The sequence below is a fragment of the Biomphalaria glabrata genome, chromosome 10 (assembly GCF_947242115.1).
Source record: "Biomphalaria glabrata chromosome 10, xgBioGlab47.1, whole genome shotgun sequence".
Classification (NCBI taxonomy): domain Eukaryota; kingdom Metazoa; phylum Mollusca; class Gastropoda; family Planorbidae; genus Biomphalaria; species Biomphalaria glabrata.
In genome coordinates, this window is record NC_074720.1 from 32,603,771 (window position 1) to 32,625,132 (window position 21,362).

The window sequence follows — 21,362 nt, forward strand, 5'->3', positions numbered from 1 at the left end:
TCCATTATTACGAAGGATGTAGCCTCTGTTTGTTTGCTAGAGTTGACTTGACACTGTCAATTTAAACAGCCCCCCATCTCTTGACGTTGCAGGCTGACCTTTACGTTCTAAACGCATGAAAACACTACAGTGCCTAGTGTCCAACTACTTTCAACCAGGACTCTGATTCACTGAGATTGTCTTCAAACTTATCATAAAGTGACTAGAGTGACACCTCCGTCATTGTGTCTATTAAAAGCGTGTTATTGTTTCAACATTTTCTTGTGCGGGACTAGAAAACACATCGCTAATTATTTGTACAGGCTTAATTTTAGCGGATATGACTCTCTTCGAGTAAACAGAAAGGCATCTCTATATTCTTTAAAAAGTACGTGACATGTTAAGTGTATTCTTGCTAATTATAAGGGTTCACATCCTTAAGGCAGGTAGTTCACAGATAAATTTAGATCAGTAGAGAAGAATACAATATTAAATCATATAAAAGATAGCTATGAATTATATTAGTCATTATGCAATAACAAAAAGTAGTTGTGTTAAAATAAAAGTCTTCTATGACGTTTAGAGCAATGCTGCCCATTTGCTTTGGTATTATACTGCTTACAACATTGTGTGTTTACAGCAATCCAATTGGTGAGTCTATTAAATGAATTTAGGTTAGATTTAGCATATTATTGTATATTTGTTTATTTTTAGCGGCCCCGAAAAGGGAATAGCCGTTATTAGTTTTGCGTGGCCTGACTGCGAGTTACATCTTAAAAACTAGAAAAGATATTGAAAATCCGTTGTAATTATTATTCGATACATTAGTAATGCCACTTCTAGTAGTATTGTACAAGAATGACACAACAGTTCACGATAACACATTAGACACACACGCTGACCTGGACACCAACACATTTTGACACATAAGAACAGATCAGTTCACAACACACAACAAGAAACTTAATTACACAACACAACTCTTGTATTTTTTTTTCTGAAAGGGAAAGATTTAATTTGTTAAATTAACTATGCAAGCATATTTCATAAAATTATAGTATTATTACAACTATTCCCTATTAACAGTAAAACAACACCAACAACAACAGGTCAGACTATACTAGGTAGGAATACATTGCAGTAACCGCTCTTTATAAAGTTTCTATCAACTCACTCTGTACTTCTGTCTGGTAAAAGTTTGTACATGTTATTTCTCTCACACCCATTCTAGAATCAAGTTGAAACTTTTCACAACCATTCATTGGCGTAGACAATAGATGAATAAAAAAACACAAATTAACCGTTTAGACCATTAATTAATGGTTATTAGTTATTTTACGCAATGCCAACAAAGGAAATTAATCCTTCAGTACTCACAGATATGGTCAAATATGTAGGGTTTTGTCCGCTTAAATAATTGTACACGTTATTTCTCGCACACACATTGTTGGATCAATGTAAAAATTTAATCAAATTATTTACCTAATAAAACATGAATAAAATAAACTATTAACCATTTAGCCAATTAACTGTTGGTACTTACTACTTATATTTGATATCAAATAGGGGAAATAACTTCCTCGTGAGATAAATCGTTGTAAGTGCGGAGTTCTTCCCTTGTATAAGCTTTGTTGTTTTTTTTTTAATGAATTTCTTATATTTAGCTTTTTTTTCTAAAAATATTGTTACAAATTAAGGAAGCCTTATAAGTCTTACATTACTTACATTGTACATAATTTGTTCACTTTTCTTTAAAAAGAAAAAGAACGCATACAGTATGCATATAAGTGAAATATAATTTATAACAACAATTAATCTAAAGTGTTTAACATTATAGAAAAAGGGTGTATTTAGCTATAAAAATATAAAAAAAATAGTCGACCCACGGCCCACGGCTGAAATTTAGGAGGGCCGGCCTTAGGCCGATGCAACCTATGCGACCGCAGTGGGCTCCGCACTTTCAAAGGACCCGCGCTAATTCTAGTTGTAAATTATTCGATTAAACCATTTTATAACTTATAACAGAATTCCCACAGCCTCCTGATTTACCAGAAGCTTCTGGAAATCTCCTGAAAGTGCAAAATATACCAAAAAGTCCTGGGAATCTTCGAAAATTATTAAAATCTTTTGAAAACTCAAAAAAAAAATATCCTGAAATACATAGACAAAAAATTGTCATTTTGGGGCGTCTATCAAAATGGAAAACTCCAATCCTTTTATGATATACTGTATGACTTCGCTACACGCAAGGCTCGTAATGTAATTCTGTACGTAGTAAAGAATGAATAAAATGCAAAGACGACTTTATTTTCTAATACAAATTCTTAATTTTCACTTATTATCCGTATCCCTACTCAATCTTGGCCCCACCAAATCCGTTTGGCATTGAGCCAGCCCCACAACAGTTGAATCTAGCCCTGCTATTTAGTGACGGGTAGATTACTTGTTCTCCCCACACGCACACACACACACTTTTTATTCGCCGCTAAAACTACGTGGGGTAGAAATAAAAAAGAGTGATCTTTCTATGACTTCTTGGTCACAACGGTTAAGTCCGGCCCTGCTATTTTGCGACGGGTGAAAAATACTTGTTCTCCCCCCCCCCTCTTTTTTTTCCCTAGGGTAACTCTAGTCCGTCCGACTTACAGCAATAAAAGAGTGATCTTTCCATTACATGGTGTCCAAACTCTTGAGCCATGAAGAAATATATATATATCTATATAGATAGATAGATAGATAGATAGATAGATAGATAGATAGATAGATACATCCTTTAAAAAAAATTATCTAAGGGGGAAGAACTCGATCCTTAAAACTATATCTACCAATAATGTACAAGTTGTTTCCCTTATTCAACATCAAAAATTGATATCAGAACTATACTTTTCAGACCCGCCGTGTCGCAAATTAGACTTACCTAATGGTCACTTCAGCTACCGCAGACAAAGATCGAATGCTCCCTATGTTAACTTCACCTGTAAACATGGATTCCAGCTGCTTGGTGCTAATGTAGCCTTGTGTATCAAAGGAGAGTGGACCAACCCTGAACCTAAATGCATTGGTAAGAATTACAGAGAGTGGACCAATCCTGAACCTAAATGCATTTGCAAGTATTACAGAGAGTGGACCAATCCTGAACCTAAATGCATTGGTAAGAATTAGAGAGAGTCGACCAATCCTGAACCTAAATGCATTGGTAAGAATTACAGAGAGTCGACCAATCCTGAACCTAAATGCATTGGTAAGTATTACAGAGAGTGGACCAATCCTGAACCTAAATGCATTGGTAAGAATTAGAGAGAATGGACCAATCCTGAACCTAAATGCATTGGTAAGTATTACAGAGAGTGGACCAATCCTGAACCTAAATGCATTGGTAAGAATTAGAGAGAGTGGACCAATCCTGAACCTAAATGCATTGGTAAGAATTACAGAGAGTGGACCAATCCTGAACCTAAATGCATTGGTAAGTATTACAGAGAGTGGACCAATCCTGAACCTAAATGCATTGGTAAGAATTAGAGAGAGTGGACCAATCCTGAACCTAAATGCATTGGTAAGTATTACAGAGAGTGGACCAATCCTGAACCTAAATGCATTGGTAAGAATTAGAGAGAGTCGACCAATCCTGAACCTAAATGCATTGGTAAGAATTACAGAGAGTCGACCAATCCTGAACCTAAATGCATTGGTAAGTATTGCAGAGAGTGGACCAATCCTGAACCTAAATACATTGGTAAGTATTACAGAAAGTGGACCAATCCTGAACCTAAATGCATTGGTAAGTATTACAGAGAGTGGACCAATCCTGAACCTAAATGCATTGGTAAGTATTACAGAGAGTGGACCAATCATGAACCTAAATGCATTGGTAAGTATTACAGAGAGTGGACCAATCCTGAACCTAAATACATTGGTAAGTATTACAGAGAGTGGACCAATCCTGAACCTAAATACATTGGTGAGTATTACAGAGAGTGGACCAATCCTGAACCTAAATGCATTTTTAAGTATTACAGAAAGTGGACCAATCCTGAACCTAAATACATTGGTAAGTATTACAGAGAGTGGACCATTCCTGAACCTAAATGCATTGGTAAGTATTACAGAGAGTGGACCAATCCTGAACCTAAAGGCATTGGTAAGTATTACAGAGAGTGGACCATTCCTGAACCTAAATGCATTGGTAAGTATTACAGAGAGTGGACCAATCCTGAACCTAAATACATTGGTAAGTATTACAGAGAGTGGACCATTCCTGAACCTAAATGCATTGGTAAGTATTACAGAGAGTGGACCAATCCTGAACCTAAAGGCATTGGTAAGTATTACAGAGAGTGGACCAACCCTGAATACGTACCATTGCCTCTAGGTTCAGGAGATAAATCAGTGTAAATGAGGACGCTCTCACAGTCTGTAAAATATCTTTTGGTCTCCTCTGAGATTTCAACTATATAATCATTTTATTTTGAAGTGGATATACCGTTTGAATGGTTTGTGACGAACACACTTGCCGGGGATTATATTATCAAACTTGACAATTCAATGAAATGAAGAAAGAAACATCTCTCTGTATTTTCTTCGAACTTCTTTAATAACTTCTTCAACTTTCACATCATATTAATTTCTTAATTCAATAACAACTTAACACTTCATAAATAAAACTTAAAGATACATAAAACTTCACTTAGTATAACTTCAACTACTAAAACTTTACTTAATGGACCCGCTAATATCACAAAACTTGTTACTAATCGAAGACTGAGCGAGGACCATCGCTCTACAAGAACTACTACTATGCGAGGACCCCGTCTAACTGACTTTCCCCTTATTTATACTTTCTTTGATCGTACGTTCCAGAATCATGGAACTTTCTCAGATAATTATTTTAGTAACTTTGACCTTCTAGAAGCTGACGTGTGCTATTTTTTCCCTTAACCTCTTTCTTTGATTGGATATCTAAAATTAACTTGTTTACGCTGGACACTTGCACTGGTTTGAACTTGCTTCTAGAAACTGGTCGAAATAGGTCACAGACTCGACTCGTGACATGGTTTAACGATGAAACAAAATCCAACAATTGTGTGGGTAACCAGAAAACATTTGAGATAACTTGCAATCTGTATGTAACTAGAAATATCTGTATAACTATAAATATATAGGAAATTAGAAATATGTTAGATAACTAGAAATGTGAAGGCTTCTAGAAACGTGCAGTTATCTAGAAATGTGAAGGCTTCTAGAAATGTGTAGTTAAGAGTAAATATGAAGGTTTCTAAAAATGTATATCTAGATCAGGCTGGTTACAATCCATTGTCTTTTACCACCTGCCTATCCCTAGCAGAGAAGATATTTGTTGTTGTTGTTGTTTTTTTTGTGACTTTCTAGGGAATTTTTAGTTCTAATGGAAAATTACTTTAGTTTCTCGAAACAGTTTCCCACATCTCTTGAGAACTTGTCGCTTACATTAAGTGGCAATATGCAGAATATACTAATAATTTTAACTCACTTAAAATAGCTAGGTCTCTATAATTGTGTGCAGGTGTTTTGATACTATCAAAAATTTAGTTACTTGTATAATATTAGGGCCGGCCTTAGACTACTGCAACCCATGCGGCCGCAGTGGGCCAGCACTATCATAGGCCCCGCGCTAATTCTAAGTGTAAATTATTAAATTAAAACCATTATAGCTTATAATGTTTCCCTCTGCCTCATGATTTTCCAGGGCCTCTTGAAAATCTGAAATTATTAAAATCTCCTGAAATTATTAAAATCTCCTGAAATTATTAAAATCTCCTGACATTATTAAAATCTCCAGAAATAATTAAAATCTCCTGAAAACTCATAAAAATCTAAAAAAATATCAAAATTGTGAATTTGGGGTGCCAATCGTACGCGCGATTAAAAAAAAATGGTATGTTCAGCTTTTAGCTACTAAGAATATTGCAAAGACAAATGTATTTCTATTTAAAAATCTTAATTTTGACATTATACTTATCCCTCACCAGACTGGGCCCCGCGCTATCCGTTTGAACTGTTAGGGCCGGCCTTGTATATTATTATTATTAATATCTGCTTCAATTTCATTAAGATCACATGTAATTATTAAACATTAAAATGTTTGTTAATTTTTGTATAATGTTTGAGACTCTTCCCTATTTCAAAACTGTTCACCTTCAGCTGCCGGGTGTATCACGCCCAGTGTTGAGCCTCCTCTGTCAATACTGACATTTCATGGCGGTGCCCTGCTACAGTTTGTCTGTGATGTCGGGTTCAGAAGAAAAGGTCACGAAACGGTTTATTGCAACGGAAGTCATTGGAACGAAGAGCCGCCATCATGTGAAGGTTAGATAACTCACTTTGTTTGATGTAGCATTTAAAAATTCACTTGTTAGTCTCCCCTTCATAATCATCATACACGACGTTGCGTTGTCTCTCTCTCTCTCTCTCTCTCTCTCTCTCTCTCTCTCTCTATCTATCTATCTATCTATCTCTCTCTCTCTCTCTCTCTCTCTCTCAGTCTTCTTTCTTGCTCCTTTTATTTTTATTTTTTCATATGTTCTTTCCTGTTACCTATTTTTATTCCGATTTTTTAAGTACATCTTTTGAACGACCACTGTTCTATGCTCAACGATATAGGAGATAGCACAAGAGCTTTTCATGCTAAAGAAAAGGCGGTATAGACAAATGTGAGGGCAATGTAAGGAATCCTATGAAAAAAAAAGTTTGATTTTTTTATTTTTTTTCAAAAGGCAATGAAGTAGAGACAAAAATAAACAAGGAAGCTCTCTCTCTTCCAGTTAAATAATATGAGTTATTTTTAGCTACAAAAAGTGAACAGTTCAGGAATCTGCAGTACTCAAAAGTGAAAACAAATTATTAAATGATCAAAAACTATATTTTTTATCAATAGAATTCTATACACCGAGGGTGCGTGTTGGCTGAGTGATAAAGCGCTTGACTTCTAAACCGAGTAGTCTCAGATTCAAATCACAATGAAGACAGGGATTTTAATTTTCGGGATTTTTAGGACCCTCCTGAGTCCACCCAACTCTAGTGGCTACCTGACATTAGTTGGGGAAAGCAAAGGCGGTTGGTCATTGTGCTAGCCACATGACACCCTCATTAACCGTGGGCCACAGAAACAGATGACCTTTACATCATCTGCCCTATAGATCGCAAAATCTCCAAGGGATATTTTACTTACTCTATACACTGAATACACTTGATATTGTTGAAAAACATCTCTACCCCTCCCATCACAATTTAAATGAGAGTCACACCAGAAAGGAATTAAAGTAATAGAAACCTAGGTATGCAGTCTAAGGAGTAACTGTAGTCTAGAAATGAATCCATTTTAATTTTTAATGTTTTATAATTAATGTTTTATTACCTCTCGTGAATGTTCTTATTTCTACCAGTTAACCAAAGCCATGGATGCAATTTCGAGGACGGACTTTGTGGATGGAGCCGCGACCTAACTGGCAACATCACGTGGATTCGACACAGGGGCAAGACGCCTACTCCAAACACTGGGCCATCTGTAGACCACACGACGAACAAGACTTTTGGTTCGTTCATCACCAATGTTGTTTTACCTTTATCTTTTCCTATCCCTTAGCCTATTGGACCGTTGGGGCACCACGCAAGACTCGTCGACCGTCTTTCTCCATTCCTCTCTGTCTTAATGTTAAATACGCATGTATTCTATCTTTTAATTGTATCGTACTTATCTAAAGGTGTCAGAAACAAAATTTAGTGACTGTAACAGAATTGAGGACAGACATTTAGGTTTTGGTACCTGACCTTAATAACCTGTAGTGGGACCAATCACAACATACTGACAGGCTGGACTAAAAGAGAGTTGTTAATGGTATGATTGTTAATATGTCAGTGTGTAATGCTTTAGGAACATTAAGAAACAGGATATATATAACAGCTTGTAGTTTTTTAATAACGTTAGTTGCTGTTATTTGCTTAACAGTGAGTTTTCTCATTGAGTTCAGAGGCAAGTTGGACGAATGAAGAGAACCTATTATAACCGTCAGCCCATCGAATAAATAAATATACATGGCTCTAATATGACACCCGCCCAAGGCCGATCGCGCTGCTAAGGCTGCCTCTGTTGAGATGCTGGGAGGACCTTTTGATTAGGCCATAAAGTTTTAAATTGCTATTGTTGTTGTTGTTGTTTTTTTAAATTGGTCAGCATGTTCTTTTGGGGTGGGGTCCTGTTTCTATTTCCCTCGTTTATGATGCTGTCTCTGTAGGTGATACCTAGGATCTATCTAAATCAAAGATCATGGACACACGGCGACAAGACTGCACTACAAACAGCGATGTCCTTGCGAATACCGGTATGGACAGTATAGAGGGAATTCTTATGGTCGACAGTTACGCTGGGCAGGGCACGTATCCCGTAGGGGGGACGAACGTATGCCAAAAGCAGTCTTTTTTGGTGAGCTGAAAGGTGGTGACTCAACAGAGGTGCCCGACAGAAACGTTCTAAAGACCAACTTAGGCGCCAACTTGCTTTAACAGACATAGAAGAGAGCACCTGGTGCAGACAGCTGGATGTCAATTAAAAAGGCCGCGGGATACACATTTGACACCAAAAGAAAATCCGCTGCAAAGGACAGACGTAGACGGCGAAATAAAAATCTAAATCGATCACTGTCGGAAAATGGTTTTGCCTACGTTAGATGGGAATTACTGCATTCCTCATTAATCTTTGGACCCGAAGATAAGCCTTATTATTATTATTATATCAAATAATACATGACACAAACATCAGATTGAGACATTTTTATCATTCTATTAAAAAAAAAACAACTCCCGAACTGTTTGCCGTATTTACACAACGCTCGTGCTTGGTCGCGTAAGCTCACTAGCCTATACAAACCATCGTCTTAACATGTTTTTAATTAGTTTTTACTTCTTGTTCTCAGGTTATTACCTGTACATTGAGTCTTCAGTACCAGAACCAAGCGGTAAAGTGGCCAGGATACTGTCGCCCTTGTACTTCGAGCATGAATTAGATGGTCTCTGTCTTGAGTTCTTTTACCACATGTATGGTGACGATGGTGAGTTATTTTATTTACTACTATAGACGATTAACAAGATTTTAACTCGAGTATGGTGATCGAATGGTAAAAGACTTAGCTTTTTGTTCAAAGTTCTCATTATCGTGGATGTTAAAATAACTAATTATATAACTGGTGTAAATTGCGCACTGGCTTCAACAGGCAGCTCCCCCAGTGGCGTAGCTGTGTATATAATGCCCCGTGCGGACAACACCACCAACTGATTACACCTCCGAGTTACCCAATCAGTTTTTATTCTTAAGGTGTTGTGTTTTTTTTTTGTTTTGTTTTTTTCGGAGGGGGGGGGGTGGCAGTATTTTACTTCGGGTCTATCGATAGAGCATGCAACTTTAGAGGAGGTGATTACATTCTCTGGTGACTCTCAGCACCGAAGCATTTCGTTAGTCCTAATTTTCATCTTCCATTAGTGTGTTGTTTTTAGTTTGTTGTTTCCATTTCGGAGGTGAAAAATTATACGTTTGATAGTATCGAGCTTATAGTAGGCCTCAATGTCAGTTTAAGAACTTGTCCATTTTTAGTTTCTTCTTATAAATTACAGATGTTACGTCAAAAAAAAGAAGATAATTACGTTTCTATGCGCATCTATGATTGTTAATCAGATACTTTTGTTTTCTTGGCTGATTCAGGCAACCCATTACATGCTCTAAACGCACTGGGAAGAAGGAGCACTTGTAGGAATATATCCTAGCATTTGGCATAAGAAATGTATCTTTGTGTATAGGGTACCTAGCTTGAAATAAGGAAAAGAATTATATTGTTTTAACAATAACTCTATTCAATTTAGAACTTCATGGAACTTGAATGCTGATTCCCAAAACGGCTCTAGAAAATGAACAGTTGAAGTATAGCGCAGTGAAAAAAATTATTACCTCGTTGGTGACACGGGGAAAACTCCATTTTGTCCGTTATAATTTTTGTAAAAAAAAAAAAGAAATACATTTAAATTTGGCTAGTAGATCTAGATCTTGATCCGAAGTCAGTCTTGAAAGGACTAACCCTTTCTGGAAAGGACTATTGTGTTTGGGAATTTCCGAATGTAAGGTATTGATTCAAGAGGTCAATCAATTAATGTGTTACGTCTTCTAAGTCTAGATGTAAAGGCTTATCTTTGGAATATTATAAAGTGTAGGAGATCTATAGATTCGCTTAACCAAGAGTCTTCCTCAAGGGCCAAGGTGGGAGGGGGCTCGGTAAAAAATGTTCCATTGTTTTTTTTTATCTAAAATTCATTAGTTATCAAGAGAACAACACTCGCCCTAGAAGCTATATAAAGGAGGTATTGTCTTTTTAAAAATATACTATTAATTTTGTCCTTGTTTCTGCGACTGACAGTAAAAAGGTTGTTTGTCATTAATGTTTTACATGTTTCGAATGTTCCTTCAGAATTGAAGCATGCAGGATTTGAGCCCTGCACCATCGATAAGTCCGAACGACAGTCCAGTGCCCAAACTGCACTATAGTATAGACCTATGTTATGCAGACTCCAGGGCTGGCCTTAGGTATAGACAAACTATGTTCTAAAATTGGTGGCTGCCTTGCATAAAATTAAAAAAAAATAAAAATAAAAAAGTTAAGTATCCACTTTTAGATCTATGGGGAGCCTCGCATAGGTCTTTTAAAAAATTCGAGAATAAATTGTTAAGCTTAGAACAAATTTGAAACATAGTACATCCCTATGACTGTATGTTTATTAGTGTAACTGTCTCTAGTACGGAAATTGTGATATACGAATTTCAGTTACTTGTCGATTTAGATATAGATCCAGACGGGCAGGATCTTAATAAATTGCGTAGTTTTATTTTTTCGCTTTTTCTTTTTCTTAAAATTTTTATTTTATTTGTGGCCACCAAATTCACTTCGCCTAGGGCCTCCAATTATCTAAGACCGGCCCTGCTGACACCTTCGTTAAATTGTTGGCTACAGAAGCACTTGAGCTTTGTACCATTCACACTTAATGTCACTCAGAAGCTTGAAGAAACTGTTGTTTATGATGGCGTCCGTCTCAGACTAGATCACATCTACATTTTAACAACATGTTAACAACATTAGCATGACTGAAAAGGAGACGGTCAACAACATAGAGGAATTCGAAGTCGAGAATTTGAAAACTCAACTTTAAAACTAAGTTCGTTAACTTTTTTTTTTTTTTTTTTGATTGTGTAACTAGGCCGAAATTATGCAACACAGGATGAAACGGATTGCGCATGTCGAAACGATATGCTGTGATGTGCAATGTGTCTTGTTGTCTCCCTTTATGCCAGTGTTCATCAACAGACGAAGAGTAACATAAAGAGGAAACTCTTCGAGTTGATATACTTCTTTAATACAAGTAGAAATAGATAAACAACAAGGCCGATTTACAAATACACACTCAGGCTTTATTCAACCATATTAGATAACGAACAGCAACACACACTTCCTAATCCGCTAAGGGACATAAATCTAACTCACCATTACATCATATATCATCCCTTGGTTGATGCTCATTATTTGAAGTATTAAATGATTTGCATAATAACAATGCATTGCATTAATCAGGTGTAAAATTATATATGTTTAAATTATGACTAAAAGTTTAAAATTGCACAAAATCAACCAGACTGGTTGACTTTAGAATAAGCTAGATGTAATTGGGAAGTCTACACTGAATCCTTCCTAGATCCTATTAAAATGAGGGTTTACTCTTAAATGTATTCAAGCATTAATTAAAAGTAAAGTATAGTAAAATTCCCCTTTAAGATCTTTCGATCTATAGGGCAGATGATGGTCAAGTCAACAGTTTCTTTGGCTAACGGTTAACGAGCAGGGTGTCATGTAGCCAGCACAACTACCAACCGCCTTGACTTTCCCCAACTAAAGTCAGTACAGTTTAGAGTAGGGTAGACTCAAAGGCGCCCTAAATTTCCGAAATTCAAATTCGAACTCTGGACCCAGCTCGGAAGCCAAGCTCTAACCCCCTCAGCCACCAGTATATTGTTACGAATCTCACTATCCAGGCTCTCTGCAAACTGCACCATGCACCACCAACTTAAAGAACTTGACAACTCAGGGCTCCAAAGTAACGTAACACTTTAATGGTTGAATAAATAACAGCCAATACTGTACAATTGGCAGCACGTAACACAAGACTGTACAAATATCTCTTCGATAACACCGTACCGCCGGATCAACTCTTGCACTGGCCTCTCCGTCTCGTTCCGGGCTTGCACTGGGTTCAACAGTTCAGGATTGACTTCACACACTAGGCTCGTTGTGTCGGACTCGATCGCAGACCAAGATCAAGACGCCAGTCGTCTCAACTGTACTTGACAGTACTCCGCACTGAACCGTCGTAATGCTCCGTACAGAACCACACCGCTGAACTGTGCTGTAGTCGACCGGACTGTAGTGAACCGGGCTCTGAACCCCTGCCGTGAACCTCCTTTCTGAACCTTCTCTCGTGAACCCGCTTTCTGAACCATCTTGACTGCGTCGCCTCCGCTCTTATATAGGGTCCCTACTGGCCTTCTCGAACCGGACAGAACGCCGCTCGACGTTTCTAGGTGGTCAGATGACTACAACTCTCGTGACGCTCCTGAGCTCTGTTCACGACGTCGATCCTTCCCGGACCGCCGTCGATCCTTCCCGAACCGCCGTGTTGACACTCGTCTCGGCTGATCGTAGTAGCTCGTCACGGTTGACCGCTCGTCTAGCGCTGGCCTGGGGCGATTTGCGTCGGCTGACTACACACACACCACTACCCCTCTCTGTGCCACCACCAAGTTTATAACAATATATTGCATTTATGCATTACATATCTTGTACATGTTGACTAGATGACTAGATATAGATAAGATAAACAAAGCTTATATCAGCTGGCTCTGTCTGTCCGGGTGAAATCTTGAACAACATATTTCTTCCATCTCAGACCAATTTAAAACTCAGCACAATTATTCATTACCGATTACACATGAATCAATGAAAAATATAATTATTTAATTAATCAAATAGTCGTAATTATTAAATTTATTTTGTTTTACTAAGCTAAAGCATGTTAAGCCTTGTGTAAGGGAATTGTGCTAAAACGTGATTATAAAACCGTCTAACTTGGATAGCTCAGTGGCTAACAAGTCGGCCTTCCAACGCGAAGGCTCGAGTTCGAATTTTGATTAAATTATTTTGAAAAAGACAGCACAGGAAGCTTCTCCCAGATAATCCACACACACACACACACACACACACATACACACACACCGTTCATAAGGAACAATCTGTGCATGACACACACAAACAACAACATTATAACTATAGAAAACAAAATACACATTCACACCAGATTCACTTCAAAGTTACATGTGAAAGGTTCATAGTTGAATTATATTTCATGAATTGATCGACAAAGGAAAGTTTGTGTCTGTTTGTTTTTGTAATCGGTGTCTTGTGTTTCCCTTAGAATGGTAAAATCATAGAATCCTTAAGTTTAACTAGTTGTTTTGTTTTGTTTTTTTTCGAAAATCTTCCAAGCTCTCCTATGAATGTTTTTCTCAAACAAGTGCACAAAATGGTTTAAACCGAAATCGATGCAATGTCGATGAATATTTTTTTGTACTGGTTTATTTGTGTTTCATAAGTTATTTTATTATTTGAGATCTCGGAAGTCTGGAGGTTTTTCTATTGCCCGTCAATGGGACGTTCGAAGAGTTGAACGCAAGTCAAAGAGTTTTTCTGGAGAAAGGCAATAAAGGAAATCGCTGGATCCGAGCAGAAGTTACCTTATCAGATCAAACAGAACCTTTCCAGGTGAGTGTGTTTTATCAGTAAATGAGACGTCCCTCATCTTAGAATCCCAACTCGAGCTTTTTTTTTTGGCTGAGCACCTAAAGGCAGGTGGGAAACTTTCTCCGAGATGCTCAAACCCACTAACATGCCCACAAAGATTGGAAGAAAGGGCAATGAGAATGCTAAAGCATGAAAAATACTCTATACAAAAACTTTTTTTGTAACCTGCTGTAGTTCAGGAACTGCTAGATCGGTTCAATATGTAGTGCTATAGGGCGCCATTTACAACATAAAATTAAATAATGGATCTGTTTGTCTTTACTGTCTTCCTACTTTAAAAAAGTAAATGATTAAATGTTTTCCCCTTGCCTAATTGCATCAACCTGATGGTTTGGTTCACACTTTGCCTCTTGTATTTCTTGTTACAGATAGTACTTCAAGCTACGCTGAGTCAAAGTGTTGCCAGTGACATTGCAGTGGATGATCTTCTCTTCGTTAATTGTTCGCAGAGTAAGTTTAAGACACACTTTGTACTGAACAAAAAAATGTAATAGATAAATATTCTTCACACCAAATTTCCACTTTTTATTCACTCCTAGCAACTGTCAGCACAGTGTTTACAACACAATATGAAGTGTCCAGTGATCGTCTAGCGGACTCAACATCTACCTGGGCAGCCACCACTGTGAAGGATCTGGTGCTAGTGGTGACAGAAGGTCAAGACGCAACTCTTGAAGACTCCCCAGCGACTGGTGCTGAAAATGATTCAACTGCTCCATTCACTTCTGAACAAACTGCCACAATTTTTCGAATTAACACTTCAATTACTTCTGGAGTAACGAAGATTTCGTCTTACGAATTTTCTGACTCTAGTTCCACAACTGATAGTTCTAACTCGTTGCAGGAATTGGATGCGCACATTTTATTCACTATTATATTCAGTGTCGTGTCCGTGTTGTTCGTGGGGGTTGTACTCCTCGGCGTTTCAGTATGGAGGTGGGCAAAGTATAAAGATAGCAAGGAAAATGTTTTGAAAATGATGAACTTTGATAGGGTTCGATTACAAAATAAAACTGAAATAGAAGCCCATAAATGATATTCGATTAGGCTAAATGAAAAGTTAAAGTGGTATCGTGAACTAAAAAAAAGTAAGATTTTGATCATTGCCATATTGTGTATATTTTAAGACCAACAGACATTAATCACAACTGGATAATGTTATTTGAGAGTCAATGCTGTCAGCTAATATTGGACTTTTCATGTCTTTAGATATTGAGCATGACTGACGAAGTGAGAGCCAACGTTTAGTTCAAACCGGAGAACCCTAAAAGGATTTGTTGATACAACGTTTTCGTTTATTTCGATTTTAAAACAAGCAAAATACACACAAAAATACTTTTTTTTTATAAAACATAGCTTATATGAAGTGTATCAGTTTGTTTGGATCAGTCACGTGATTAAATTTTGTAATAAGCCTCGGACCACAATCTATACAGGAGACTAATGCAGCTTATACCATCACTTTAGTCAAGTACTATTTCTTTCCATTGGAAAAGGGACTAACTCAGCTTATACCACCACATCAGTCAAGTGCTATTTCTTTCTCTTGTTTGAGATACCAAACAAAGTAATTTATTACTAATAATCAAATAACTAATTGGTTATTTTTTTATATTCTTGTATTGTCAGGTAAAAGAAATAATTCTGCAAAATTTCAGCTTGATCCGAGATTGCGTGTCGAAGAATTAAACTTTTGGACAGACAGACAGAGTCAGTTGATGTAAGCTTTCAAAAATACTCAATATCAGTGTGCATAATGTGTATATTATATCTGTTTTCTAAAGAAATGTCAACATTTATCTTTCTAAATTATGATGGACTTTATGGATGACAACTTCACACCAGATGTTTCAAATATCTAACTTACAGTGAATGTCTCCATAGAATGTGAATTTCTGATCTCTCCAAGTCAGAATTTGAAGATAATTTATTTACGTTATATGATGGTTCTATATGACTTTGCTTATGAGTGAATCAGTTCTAGTATAGAAATATGTGGCGTGGGTAGGTTTTAAAAATAGTAGATGCACTTTCAATGCATACAGCTTCTTGGTCTTCAAACTATACATCATGTCTGGAATTGATTATTTTGAGTCATTAAAAATTCTGTGTTTATAAAAGAGTTAATGCAACGTAAAGTCATTTCTTATACTCTTTAATTGTAATCTTAGAGCCGAGTCAGTGACAAATATTATATGTCTCTGTTGTTGGCCTACAAAGTTAGTTCTTTTTATTTTTTCTTAAAGGACTTCCTCTTTCTCGTAAAAAATAAGTAATTTTTACGATGGATTTAATGCCCTTGTAAAAACTGTAAGTAATTAGCCATGGTACCTTATTCGTAACATTCTTCTCAAAATAAACGAACGAACTGTAACATTTGTTGTTCTTGTTTTTTTTTTTGTTTTTTTTTTTTGTTTGTTTGTTTGTTTGTTTGTTTTAATTATGTTTACAATAGCTTTTGTATAGTGCTTGTTTCAGACTCTAATCTGCCCAGCGCGCTATGATCCAATCTCTTTCTGGACATATAGGACAGAGGTTCTCAAACTTTATTACTGGGAACACATTTATATAGTTAAAATTTGCCCACGGACCCCTAAGTTAAAAAAAAAAAGCTAAATAAATTCATAGTATATAAATTACAATTGTAAACAAAAATATTTCATTGAGAGAGTGTTTATTCAAATTATGACTTTTGTTTACAATAAATTTCATGAAATCAATGATTTGGATGAAGTTTATGAGATTTTAGGAGTGAATTTATATATGTCACGGTGTTTGTAAGTGGTAACTGCAAATCTAAACGAGTAGAAATTTTTAGTCCGTTTCTTTTATTTCTGATGAGTTTCATAAAGGCACCGAATTCCCGTTCTACGAAATAAGAAAAATGTTTGTAATATAACCCCCAATATCTTACCTAATCATTCCTTTAGTATGTTGGACCGTTGGGGCACCATGAAGGATTTGTCGATCGTCTTTCCACATTCCTCTCTTTCTATTGCGTTAGATAGAACCTCTTTCAATGACAGGCCCGTCCATTATTTTATGTTGTCTTCTCATCGCTTTCTCTGTCTATCTCTTCTTCTTTTTCCTGGTACCGTTCCCTGAAGGAAGGTCTTTGTGAGCCCCGAAGACCTTGAAATATGGCCTTACATATTTAGCTTTCGTTTTTTTTTACGATAGTCAGCAGGTCATCGTAGGGTCCAATCGCTGTAGTAACAGTGTCTCTAATCTCTTGGTTTGTGATGCGGTCTTTAAATGTGACACCTAGGATCTTTCTGTAGCATCTCTATCCCATTGCTAGGATCCTCTTCTCTAGTACTGCAGTGAGACTCGCAAGAATATATAAGAATGTGGCCATCGCCAGGGAGCGCATCAGTCTGATTTTTGTTCCGAGGGCTAAGCCTTTGTCTTTCCATATAACCCACAATGAGGATATAAAATTAGAGTCTTAAATTTTTTTTACCAGTATTCTACTAGTCTTGTTCGCACGCTGGCTTATGTTCCTTATTTGTGGATGTCTATAAGATGCTCTTCTATTGGCATGAATTCATCTTTGTTTGAGATCCGACTTTTTCCACAAAGAAAGAGTTCAAGACCCAATCAGGAAATATCGAAGCTGTCATCCATAAGGTTAGGTCGTCATAGAATAGTACACAGCATGACAAAACATATTAAACAGTAGCGATGGCGAGTTGATTATTATTAAAATTATCCGATCGGATAAACTTGCTTTTAGCGAAGAAGTTTTTTTTAATAGTATGTAATTTCCTTCTATCTGCGGACACCCTAATATCGTCTCGTGGACCTTTGGGGTGTCTGCGGACCACAGTTTGAAAACCACTGATGTTGGCGATCTGGGATTAGGTTGCCGTGCTGACTTTAAGCGATCAGAAAAAATTCTGCTCGAGAGGGGATTCAAACACGAGTTCTTTGATTGGTAGCCAAGCGCCAATTTGAGTGACTCAGCCAGACAATATTTACATTGTTGTCAGCCCCCCCCCCCCCCCCCCCCCATGCTTTGTGTGTATCAGATGTGGCAATATATGAAGGTACCGACTAGATCTGCATATTCAAGGGAAACACTGCACTCCTCTTTACCATTCGGACCGATTTTAGTACACTAAAATTAAATATATACAAACAGTAACTAAATCTCTTGTTTGATATATTTCCTCGTATTATAACCTGATGGCCATATTATAGAGCGATTAATTTGATCTTAGTAATTAGTAAATGATTATTAGTTCAAATAGTATGGAACGTTTTACCCCGTCCAATTCCCCCCTACCCAGGAACAAAATCATGGTTAAGCGTATGCAGGGCCGCCGCTACCTATTGTGCAATGTGTGCATTGCACGCAGGCGGCCAAAGGATAGGGGCGGCCAAATCATTTCTTCAAAGTTCTCTCTTTTTTTTTGTAAATATTAGTTTAATTTTTTAAAAATATTTATATTTAATTTTGATAAATTAATTGAATTTATTGCATAGTTCTAATTATTATTGCCCTTGAAAACATAAATAAGCAGCAACGACCTTCGTACTTCAAAGTTATTTCGGAATCAATAAAAAAAAATCACTCGTTCCCACTGTTTTTTCCAGAGATGCCACTCTATTCCTGACCTTGAGTTTTTGCGGTTAGTTTATAATATTTTAATATGTATTGAGTCTTATTTCAGAAATAGACCAGTCTACACATTTAAAAAAAAAAAAAAAAAATAAAGTACGTAGATCTACTACAGATAAATATAAATATTTTTTTTTATTGTCGAATGTATAGTATTTGTATAGTCTTAAATATTCACACTCTCATTTTGAATGAGTTACTAATCTCCAACTAATGAAGCAGAATATTTTTGGGTCATTATAGATCTAGAATAATCTCAATCAAGATCTTCACCTCATTTCCTCACCTATCCATTAGTTGGATGGTTGGGGCACCACACACGATCTGTTGACAGTCTTTCTCCATCCACATTTGTCCTTTGCCTTGGATAGTATATCTTCCAATGTGGTTCGAAATCAACATTTAAATATAGATCTAGATCATTTACTTAATTCTAATATTATCATGTTAAATCTTTTGTTCAAATCAGTGAAAACTTATTTATTTTATAGATACATTACGTCATATTGAATTACTATTATTCCGATTTTACGGCACCCAAATTAATTGTTATTTTTTAATTTGAAAAATGGTGCAGTGATTAATGGAATTCAAGTGAACTGTATTGAGTGGGTATAGTGGCTAACGTTTGCTAATTCGTTATATGTTAAATTGATAGATTGAAGTTTTTTAGTGTTTGTAAGTTAATTTTCATTTCAAATTTACCTCCAATTTTCAAAAAAATGGCAGAACGAAAAAAAAAAACGCTTATCAGGCGCTCAATATCGACAACAAAATCGAAGTAGAAAAAAGTTAAAAGGATCATTAAAAAATTTTTTACATCTTCTAAAAATACTGAAAGTGAAAAACATGGTTCCAATGATTGTGCCAATGTCGTATATCCAGTGCTGAAGTGTCTATTCCGTCATCATCGCGAGGAAAACCAGACAGTGAAAGTTATATACTTCCAGAAGAACAAGTTTTATGGAAGAGGATCAAACATTAATATCACAGACTAGTTCATCTCTATATAAACCTTTGGACAGTCAAGACAATCTAGGGTTCACGTTAATGTCAAATGATCCTAGTAAGTGGTCTGAAAAATGTAATGCTCATAATATTTAATTTTTAATTCAAAATTATACCAATCACATATCCAACATACCATTTCCACGCAATGAAAATGGGTGAAAATTGTCTCCATTTTATTATTATCGACATTTACTGAACAGTGAAAAAGGACACCGTCAATGGCTTCTGTATTCAGAGTCACTTCATTCAGTGTGCTGTGGCCCGTGTCGGTTATTTGAGGAAAACATTAAGATGGCATTGCGTGTACAAAAGGAGTTGGGGGCCATATTTCATTAATTTTGAAAAGACACGAATACAATGCAGATCATATAAAGAACGTTTAAAAAATGTCAGAACTATTACTTGCTCTTGAAAATAAAACAACAATAGATGCAACTAAGCAAAGATTGTATGAAATTGAAAAGCAGCATTGGAAATCTGTTATGAAACGATTTATTCTAGTAATTATCAGTCTCGGCAATGTCTCGGCAATGTCTCACTTTAAGAGGATCCTCCAGTCGTTTATTTGACACGGAAAAAAACAATGGACATTTTTTACAATGAAAACAATTTCCAAATTTGATACTATTATGGCAGAACATCTTCGGCGTAAACATTCCAGCTAGAATTTTTTTATAGAAATTGTAAATTCTTTGATTTAAATTAAAAATAATCAATATGTTAATTGTTTTATTTGATAAGAACTTCTAGTGAAAATGTGTTGATTTTTTTTTTCATGTGAAATATTTACTTTGTGAACCTATAGTTTGATTATTTAAATGATTAGCAACAAGTGTTCAACTGTTAACACTTGCACCTTTACATCCTGCATCTACATACAACTAATAAGAAACTCCAAAGTAAGAAATTTTTTGTTCTAGAAAAAAAACACGGGGCGACCTTTTGCACCCAGGCGGCCACAACCCTGGCGGCGGCCCTGAGCGTATGTGTAAATCTACTCAGAGTATATAAAATTGTAATGAAACGCATATAGATCCAGACTTTGAAGATGGTACGACAAATGTTCATGAATGTCTATTTAATTATTTAAGTCTTTATGGAATAAGTCCTATATGCACAGAAAAAAACAGCTTACGTATCTGTTCAAGATAAAGATTTTAAAGACCAAATTCAATTTGATTGATAATATTTCACAAAATTATTACTGTCAAAATAGAGTTTTATCCTGTACTAGTGATCCATTTCCCAAAGATATGCTTCAACTGTGAAGTTTCCAGGAAAATCGACATCCGTGTCTACCTATTTTCTCAGTTAGCATGAATGTGCAAGCTGAATAGTGGAGTTGTAATAAAGGTCATTTGAAATACTGAAAATTTCATACATTTATTAGGCTTTCTGCGCCTTGGTCAAGTAAGATCTGTCACAATGATAGTATTAATGAATTACATACTTGTGTTGAATAAAAAAAAAACACATTGGCAAAGATAAAACCCTACATAAGACAATTTCATAGAAGACCCAATTTAAAAGAATAAGTTAACTTTATTAAATCGACACCTTGATAAAATTCCAGGCCATACGTAAATAGAGAAGCTTAAATTATGACTTTGTTACCAGCTCACAGATATAAGGGAAGTGGGATATTAAAACTGTCGTCTGATGTTTTTGGACATTTTCACGACTAACTAAACAATGTCAATGACACTAAATTGAACTTCCGCGTTTGTCAACTTAAGAAAAAGGAACTGAGATCTAATGTTCACAATATGTCAATTCCTGAAAGTAGACGGCGAGACGAAAATCTAAATCGACCACCGGCGGACAAT

At 36.2% G+C, this 21,362-nt stretch overlaps 1 protein-coding gene across 1 annotated transcript; it reads left to right on the forward strand.

Moving 5' to 3' along the window:
- The first annotated feature begins 125 nt into the window (after window positions 1-125).
- On the forward strand, window positions 126-16,260 carry LOC106068439 (MAM and LDL-receptor class A domain-containing protein 1-like). The gene is made up of 8 exons (XM_013227795.2): window positions 126-630; window positions 2,870-3,040; window positions 6,160-6,324; window positions 7,401-7,550; window positions 8,928-9,062; window positions 13,711-13,862; window positions 14,270-14,351; window positions 14,441-16,260. The coding sequence occupies exons 1-8, from the start codon at window positions 552-554 to the stop codon at window positions 14,935-14,937; spliced, it is 1,431 nt and encodes a 476-aa protein (XP_013083249.2). The 5' UTR covers window positions 126-551; the 3' UTR covers window positions 14,938-16,260.
- The last annotated feature ends 5,102 nt before the right edge of the window (window positions 16,261-21,362 follow it).